At 43.7% G+C, this 9,640-nt stretch overlaps 1 protein-coding gene across 1 annotated transcript in view; it reads right to left on the minus strand.

The window, feature by feature from the left end:
- Positions 1 to 2,946: 2,946 nt before the first annotated feature.
- Positions 2,947 to 9,640, minus strand: part of LOC104967223 (protein ELFN1-like) — a 9,694-nt gene continuing 3,000 nt past the window's right edge. The window contains 5 exon segments of the mRNA XM_010796640.1: positions 2,947 to 3,454; positions 3,456 to 3,502; positions 3,505 to 5,236; positions 7,824 to 7,990; positions 9,079 to 9,253. Coding sequence (XP_010794942.1) covers positions 3,097 to 3,454; positions 3,456 to 3,502; positions 3,505 to 5,236; positions 7,824 to 7,990; positions 9,079 to 9,253 — 2,479 coding nt within the window. The 3' untranslated portion in view covers positions 2,947 to 3,096.

Below are 9,640 nucleotides of genomic sequence, written 5' to 3' on the forward strand. Positions count from 1 at the left end.
TTTAGGCTAAACTCGGCACACAGAGGGAGTTAATACTTCCCCAGAGAGATGTTTCCATGTGTGTCACGTTATCAAGAAGAGCCCAGCATGTTAGTTCATTGGTGTGTCTTTCTCTGCTGGAGCCGGTTTCTCCGTGGAGGCTCAGAAGTCACAAACGTTGGACCAAAGAGAAGCAGAGAGAAACAGACTTACATGCAAAGGTGAGGCTGGCCTCCCTGCTGACGATGGTCCCGAAAGAGTTGGAGGCGAGGCACTGATACGTTCCAGCATCCTGGTCTTTGTTCAAATGGCTGATTCTGAGGTTTCCTCCAGAAAGGCTGTAGTGGGATCCAGATTTGGGATTGATTTCTGTGCCATTCAGTTTCCATCTGAGAAAAAAAGATTAAAAAATGGAGAAAATTAACATGCAAACGAACAAGTTAAACAGTGTTCGCTGTAGACTCGGGCGATAGATGCGTTCCAGGCTACAAGACGAGGAACGTGACTTGTAGGCTACATTTGATTGTTTTTTAAAAGGTGAGAGTGCCCAGAAATCACCCCCCCCCCCGCTTTGTGTTAATCTAAGCAGCAGTGAACCACAGTGATGCCAAGGACTTGACTCTCTTTGAATAGATAGCATTGCAGGCCATCCATCTTTCCAGAACCCAGTCGAAGTGCATTCAAATGCTGCTTAATCATTACGGTGGCACAATTAAAACAAATGCCTGAATCATTGCCGTCACACATTCGAGGCCATTCCACACAATGATCGCGGGTCTAAGGGGTGATCAACAAAGGGTATAATACACCTAAAATGGCAACAGATTCTTCAATCTCCTCGCACAGATGCATCATATTAGAAAAACCAGATGGGGGGAAAATCAGTCAGAGCAGAAAAATTGGTTCAAGCCATAACTTTCTACAGCCAAGGCAACAACAAAAAAAAACTGTCACAAGCTGTTATTTGTTGTCAATGATTTATAACCATCAAGGCAATACAAATCTCTGCGCGGTTAAACAACCATAAAAGGATATACTTTATTGGAAAATGGACATTGCAGATTTGATTTGCGCCCAAGGTGATTTAGCTGTTGATTATGTCTTCGAGGAGAAGTTCTACATTTCCATCTGCTTTGATTTCTTAATGCTCTCCAAGTGATTTAAGGTCAGCTGGGAAAACAGTGTACTCAAAAAAGGCTTTGCTTAAGCCTTTGTGAACAGCAGACAGAAGTTATGAAAAGCTGTGTTTGTGAACTTATATGTGCCAGTTTGGTAACTGGAGGTATTCAAAGCTTTTTGGAGGAAGTGCTTGGGTATTGTATTGCTATATTTTATATTTTGTAGTATATTATCACAGGGCTTATTTGAAAACTCTGATTGGTAAATGTTGACATTTCAGAGGTGTGCAATGTTTTTTATTTAAGGAGAATAGAATGTTGCTAAGGAGGATCAAGGGACTATGTGCATTCATATCAATCCGCAGAAAGGAGTTCGGTCAATTTAACGTCAGCTGTGGAGAACAAACAACAGTGTTCTCCATCAGAAATCACCACGGAATACTTTTGGATAATTAATTGTCATATTTGAGGATGCAAGAAACTTTGGATCCATGATGGCTTAAGTGTCACCAGAAAAGAAAAACAGCACAAGAGAAGGAAAGGCGTAAGAAGACAGAGGGCTGGACGTCAGAGAAATCAGCAGAAGAAGACAAACAGGAAGTCAACACTAACAGGAACAGCAGAAGAAGACAGACAGGAAGTAAACATTAAAGGGAACATGGTATGGGCTCTGGCAGTTTTTAGTTAATGGAAAAGAAAATGATAACATACAGATAGTTACAGAAAATCTCAGTGCTGACGTCATTTTAAGTTACGTCGCTGTCGCGGCAGTTCCAGCTGTTATTACACAATGGAAGTAATACGATAACTCTATACAGGATATATGCAGGAATCCTGAAGTCAAATGTAAGAACTTTTAAGACCTTTTTTAAGACCCTTTCCATACATTTTAAGACCTCATCGCCTCTTGGAGTTTGAACCGGTTACCTTGGCGACACACTTTACCTCACATTGACTATATACAGTATTGATTGTCCTTTCTCCTTATCTTCCAACCATTTGGACGTTAACTTGCATTTCCCCATAACGATGTTCTTTAACAACCGGCATAAACGGACCTTTGCGTGATATCAAGCAGTGAGCGTGCAATGTCCTGTTCAGATGACGTCAAACCCAACGGGATGCCATAAATAAACTACACAGAATCACACTACACACCTCCGCAATGATTACATTCAGGCAGACTGTAGAATACAACCTCTTTGGACAATTGATATACTTATTGAAAACAAGCTACAAAACGTAATACCTTGGGAAATGCCGTTTAATACTTTTTAATAGAATTCATTTTCGCTAAATTGATTGATCAACTTTTAATACTTTTTAAGACCCCGCGGAGACCCTGCACCAAGAAACAACAGAAACAGACCAAAATCTGATTGTGCAAACAAACCCTAAAAAGGGCTTTTAGCAAGAATGTTTAAAAGGCGTGAATGCATCAATCTTGCCAACATGCATCTGTGAACTGTGTTTCTCCCCAAGAAGAAATCTGCTGATGGAGCTGGAAGTTAACACACAGGGAGAACAATTTACTGGGTGTTAGGAGTTAGAAAAAAATCACCAAATAACTCTCTCATGACTACACACACACACACACACTCAAACTTGCGTGACCCTCACCAGGCAGGTCAGCAGACAGAGTCAGAGCAACAACATGGTTAATATTTATTGTAATAGTCTGGTCTCCTCGGCAACCAAACACACACATTACAACAGATTCAATAAGCTATATTAAGTGAAAANGTGTGTGTATATAAGTGTACGTCTAGATCCTGTGTGTGTGTGTGTGTGTGTGTGTGTGTGTGTGTGTGTGTGTGTGTGTGTGTGTGTGTGTGTGTGTGTGTGTGTGTGTGTGTGTGTGTGTGTGTGTGTGTGTGTGTGTGTGTGTGTGTGTGTGTGTGTGTGTGTGTGTATTTACAGGTCATGTTTGTATCTGTATCAATATGTTATGGGTGCAGTGTTGTTATTCTCCATCCTCCAAGTGTTAGGCGTCTCCAGATCAGGTCTTCTGCTGGGCGGACACACCCTTCCAGTAGTCCAGAATGTCGTGAAGATCCTCATCCTTGGCGAACTGAACTTTCCGCCTCAGCGCGTGTCCCGCTGCCACGTATCCCTCGTCCTCCATGGACGCCTGCCGGTGCCTCTTGCGGTGCAGCTTGAACCTCTCCCAAAGCCCCAGGGTGGGGGTGCACAGGAGCCCTTCGTCCTCCTCGTCTTCGTCGGGGCTGGAGCAGTAGCTGAGGTTGTGGTACTGGGGCGAGAGCGGGTAGTGTGGCGAGAGTTGGGAGTAGGCCAGCTCCCGTTGCTTGGCCTGCCTGCTGAGGGTGATGGGGTCTAACATGGAGGGCTTGCGGCCCCCGGGGTGGTGGTGGAGCTCCTGCTGGATCTGAGGGTGGTGCTGCAGGTCCTGGAGGTGCTGCTGGGAGCCGGGGTAGGAGTGACGGTGTTCGTTGTACTGGCGGATCCTCTGGGCTTCAGCTCGTAAGATGGCCGCTGCTGGGTTGACCGTACGAATGGCCTCTCCTCCGCCTCCCCCTCTTTCCCCTCTTTCCCCTCTTTCCCCTCTTTCCCCCCTCTCTCCCCGTTCCCCGGGCGAGGTCCTCTCGATGTAGCGGGTCTCTGACGAGTGGTAGCCTCCCTCTGAGCGGAACGAGCGAGGGCTCCGGGCAGAACCGGGAGAAGAGGAGGTGCTGGGCCTTTTGGAGGTCGGAGGTGCCTCCATGCTGTGGTGTCGCTGCAGAGAATGATGATAGCTTCTCCCCCTCTCCTCTCTCCCTCCTCTGCCTCCCTTATACACCGGGGAGAGGAACTCGTTTCCTCTTTCTCTCTCTCCTTGCTCAGAGAGGAGCACCAGCTGCGGCTCTGCGGTAGAAACAGCCCCTCCGCCTGCGTTTGAAGGGGATTTCATGCCCTGTTGAAAGGAGGTAGACTCAGATTTGAGAGCATCTATACAGTTGTTGATGATCTGGTTGACTTTATCAACTTCTTTAGCGATGGTTGAGATCTCTGCTACTGAGCCCTGGGGATTTTCCTGTGGTGACATCTCCCTTTCTCGCTCTCGTTCCCTCTCCCTCTCCCTCTCCCTCTCTATCCCGGATCCTCTCACCTCCATGTAGTTCAGTTTAGCAGGCTTGTGCACCGGTGTTTCTATGACCTCCTGCAGCTTGTACGGATCAATCTCAGCGCCCTGAGGAAGGTAGGGCATTCTGGACAGACTTTCCCCAGCTCCCAGCTTTTGGGAAACAGATCCTCCATTTCCTCCCTCTATATCCCCTTCTCCGCCGTACTTTAACTCGATCAGAGTCCTTTGGATCCTGCTCATCTTCCTCTCCTTCGCCTGCATGATCCTCTTCTTCCTCAGGCAGTGAACAATAAAACCCAGGAAGATTAACATGCCAAACAAGCAGCCCAGGATAGTCATGATGTAGTGGGTGGCTGACGACTGATTGGCTCTCCTCTCAGGCCCGGCCCGGCGTCCAGTGGAGATGGTCAGACAGGTGTGGTTGAATCGAAGGGAGTTTCGTATCGAAGCCACACAGTACCTGTAGTCGGTGTTGGGTTTTAAGTTCTTGAGCTCAATATCTTCCCTTTGTCTTTTCAGATTCTGGATATCTGTGAAGAAGCTGTTGTTATAAAGAACCAGGATGTACATTTTCTTGAACGGATGAGGAATCTGAACCGTGATCACGGCGGTCGAATGTTGCACCTGCTTCAGCGTCATGATGGGATTGGTGTCGGTGTAAAGAGGGCCCAAGCTGATGGGCTCCTCGTCAGGAGGGGTCCCGGAAGCACAATCGTCCAATCCACAGGGAGAGGCAAAATCTGGTAAAGGGGTGGTGGAATCTGCCGCACCAATCGGGTAAAAGGACGTCACGCTACCATCATCTGTGCAGACAAGACTGAGCACGTGCAGGGCGTTGCGTTGGGTCGGCATTCGGGGGTTCTGGCTCAGGAGGTTGTAGCCGAAGAATCCTTGAGGCGAGTCGCACACCATCCTCTCGCTGGTCCTGTTGGGGAAGGCTGAGAGCCAGCGCAGGAACCCCAGCAGCTCACAAGAGCAGTTGAAGGGGTTTGTGTAAAGTTCACAAGTCGTCAGCTTCGAGAGACCGGAGAACAAACTGCCATCTAGCACCTGGATCCTGTAACGAGACAGAGGGAACATCATAGATTAAAAGGTGGGTTTTACCTTTAAACATGCACATAGCTGATTACAGTTTTCAATCTATCTTAAAAACGACTACTTGAAGCGTTGCCCTGTTTCAACCAGGGGCGGACTGGCCATCGGGACGTTCGGGACATATCGGTCGGATAAGTCACTAGCACCCCCCCTTGAGAACTTACTAGCGGTACCGAAGTCGAGATTGAGCCGGGCTGATTATTAGTCCCAGTCCGCCCCTGGCAACAACACTGTCTGACTCATGATGGATAACATACAAAGTAAATCAGTGTCTATTTACTCTTCTCCCTATTTTAAACCCTGGTTCCGACATTACCCATAATGCAACTCAATCACCAGTTGCTCAGTCAGATGCTGTGTCTCATTTGGATACTTCTCTTGGTACATTGCATGTTGTGAACTGTAAACCCTTGTGCAATACGTGCATTGGGACAATGTAATGTTGTTTTAAATCATATGGGGCTGCTTTAACCAACAGGAAGTGGCGATTGCTGCTGTTAGCTAGCTAGCAATGATTGTTCGCGGTACCAAAATATTATACACTGCTTAACTAACCCAATAAATGTAATGGTGGTTTATTTTCAGCACCAATATAGTGGTGTTGCTTTAAAAGTGAAAGACACATTAATTTGTATAGTGATGTTTTTACTGGAGCAGACTAACTTGCTGTACGTCGCCTAACTTCTGGTATTTAGCCAAAAAGGGCGTTTGGGAGTGGAAAGCATCCAGTGTTGCATACTTTTAGACCTTTTTGAGTGCACAATCTAGGTACTAATGGTGCATTTTGCCCCATGCTGCCATGGGATGCAGTTATGCACTCTAAACAGCAAATGTAGGTACAAAAGAAAGCAATTTGAGACACAGCAAGAGATTTTGATTTGTTTTGCTAGTACCTAATGAAGCATCACACATACTGTAGGTGAGGATCCGGCCACAAAACAGCATCACTTATAATATATCAGAGTTTCTAAAACTGAGCTCGGGGCCACAGAAGGTTTTATATATATTTGTTTACTGTTTTCAAACCTATGCTGTAGTAATCCTTAAAACATGTAAACAGACTTTGATGTGTTATATCTGCAGGCTTCCCCTTTAGAAGCACTTGTTACTCAGTCTCCTTGTACTTCAGTTTCTAGTCTTAAACATTTCCCAGAGTACCTTTCAACAAGCCCCAAAGAGCAGTTCAACTTCTTCCATTCTGCTGTTACTTTTACATTTAAGTCAAGGGATCAATACCAGTTACGGTGCTGATAGTAAGAACAAAACGGTTATTCCCACTAAGAAAAGGTACCTCACTCTATATTGAAAAGATGGCTTGGTGCATCAGAGCTTAATGGGGAAAAAGTGAGACAAATGGTATCTCTGCACCTTCTGCTATGCTTTTTTTCCTATAGGTTTGGCTGTTTTTACATATATATGCCTTTGGGTAGTGCTATATGAATACAATTTGTTATTGTTATATTAAAGTGGACCTATCATGCTATATTTGAATAATATAGTGTAGGACCATACCTATATAAGGCATATTTATACTTTTTATTTTTCAAAATATCAAATAGATCATGCATTTTAGCCATTCCTCATTTAGCTCAATTTAACACTGTCTTTGCATGGGCTGATTCTGTGAGAACAGCACCATCTACAGGCCTGGCATATGTACTACAGCGTCTCCAGCGCTTTCGAACGGCAATGTCCGTGGCTATCTCCTCCTGATTGGTGGAGTTGGCCCAATAGCCGTAGCTTCACTTCTGTGACGTCATAGAAGTGTTCAAATCTGGATCAGTCTGTATCAGATCCGTTGCAGCCCCTTTTTAAGAGATTTGGGTATGGAGGAAAATAAAGAGGGTTGTGTTTTCTGACACTTGGTCAGTTCCCTGGAACACCGGGGACACATATTCATGTATAAAAGACGTACAAAAATGCATTTTGCATGATAGGTCACCTTTAAGTTTACTGATAAAACTGTCAGTGAGAAACAAGTTATCTATGCATTTCCTGCAAAACTTTTTTCCTAGTAGGTCTGCAAAACATAGGCGCAAAATGAATACATTTAGAAAGCAGCCCATGATCTTGACAGAAAGTACAATATTAAACATTGAAAAACGTAATATATTCTCCTATCTAGGAATTTTTAAACTCTGTTTTTGTCTAGTAAGATTCACACACCGATGAACGGCAAATCATAAACGTAGAAACATGAACGAGTCAGATTGCGAGTAGCCCTTTTCATTTTGTTTGCGTCTACTTTGTATCTCGAATCACAAAAAAAGGAAATACTAGAGGTTAAAGCTAAAATGTAACTGCTAAGAAATGCCTGTAAAATGGCCTTTGTTAAATTGCTTGTTTTATCCAAATAATAAAAAAAGAAACAAATCATTGCATCAGTATTTAACCAGATCTTGAAAACCACTTTCATTAAACCATAATTAAAATGTCTCTTCATTTATATCTCAGGTTCCTAATTGGCTAATCATCAACTAATTGTTTAAGTGCTTCACATCATGTTTTCTCTCTCTCTTTCATTAGACACACACGCCTCAAGGTGATACCTGTTCATGGAGAGGTCGATGTTCTCGATGTTGGGGCTTTCCCAGAAGGTGTTGGGTGCAACACTCTCGATGAGGTTGGCTTGCAGGTAGAGATACTGCAGCTTCCCCAAACCTCGCAGCATCCCCTCTGTCAGGTTCCTCAACTTGTTAAAACCCATCTGGAGAACCTGGAGAGACAAAGACAAGTGGGATTATTCTAATCTCTGAAGAGCCGGCCAGCGCCAAGCATCACACACGACAAGCTGGAAACATGCAGAACAAACAGACGACGGTTCAGCACAATTCGTGTTTCACATTGTGATCTAAGCCTCTATGCTGTGTTCCATTTACTAAGATCTTTCGTGTTCACATTTTACCTTCTGGCTACGCTCCAGCAGCTGGGATACATGTGTACGCATGCCAGCTCATTACGGCTGCGTTCAGATCAGTTTCTGCAAAAACACTTTTGCCTGAATGTTTCTGGAAGCTATAGTGAGCCAATGTTGTCTTTTTTGTGTGTCTGTGTTTCCATTCTGCAATACTTTAGGTCCTTTACTCAGAAAGGTAGCAGTAACACAGTGTCCAAACACTCCCTTTGACTACAGTCCTTAATTCACAGTTCTGGATATAATCAGCAAAATAGTCCTCAATATGAAATACATTTAGATTTTTAAACTACCAGTACCAAAAAGTTATTTTTTTTATAACCTTATACAAAGTAATGATTGCGAATTCGTTATTTTTTTTCATTTACCAAAAGGAAGCAAGTTCCTAAATATGGAAAGTGTAATTAATTAGTCACACAATTACATTTACCAAATAAAGCGTCAAAGGGTTCAAGGGTAATTAAACAAGATTAGGAGCTTAGCAGCCATTTGACAGACTTCAAAACTGTACAGGTCGGTACCAAAAATGATACCAAGCAATAATAATAAATACAGTTCAGTCTATTAAATATTAAGATTTGTAGCCTTCATTTGCATTCATGTGTATGCATTTTAACATTCAACAGCACATTTGAATTCCTTTACATACAGCCGATTGGTTAGATCTCTGATAGTGGATTATGTTTTGTACTGGTCAAATCTTTTATGTGTAAAACATGATCTATACTTATCCATATCCCAACACTATAATTCTCAAATACATGTAAATGGGTAAAAATATTCCCCTGAAATGTATTGTAGTCGAAGAGTAAAGTATACTTCAACATCGACCGGAACACAGCCCGTGCACTCTCCTCGATTTGGGTACAGGTGCATTACATGATGATTACCTGCAGGTTGAATTGTCCTGAGAAAGCTCCGTCTTCCACGTAGCTGATATCGTTCTTGGTGAGGTTCAGATAGGTGAGGTTTCCAAAGCGGCTGAGTGAGGAATAATGCACCGACCGAATCTTGTTCTCGTTCAGCCGCAGATCCACAATAGTGCTGTTGAGAAAAGAGTAAAAGCTGAAGAGGTTTGAGGCAAAAAAACACAGTCAAAACTCTTTTTCTTAACTGTCTTTTAACCAACACACTCTCACAGTCTGCGTACAAATGACACGACTTTGCAAAGGCGTGCAATAGATACGTAGAAGTCCGATTTTGCGTGCATATGATACGCTGATATAGCACCTCAAACATTAAAACAAAGCTCTGTGGCTTCAGGCTTGATCGCCGTTCCAATGACAGTTTTAATGTTTGCGGTGCAATAAACGACACAGCAGCTTATTGGGTTATGGTTAGGGTTACGGTTGAATAAATGGCAAAGATATGTAGAAAATAAACGCCTTTAAGATACGTTCATAACAAACGTAACGTGGGAGTCATACTTGTCAACCCTCCCGATTTTCGCGG

The sequence above is a fragment of the Notothenia coriiceps genome, unplaced genomic scaffold (assembly GCF_000735185.1).
Source record: "Notothenia coriiceps isolate Sejong01 unplaced genomic scaffold, NC01 NC01_scaffold00037250, whole genome shotgun sequence".
NCBI lineage: Eukaryota > Metazoa > Chordata > Actinopteri > Perciformes > Nototheniidae > Notothenia > Notothenia coriiceps.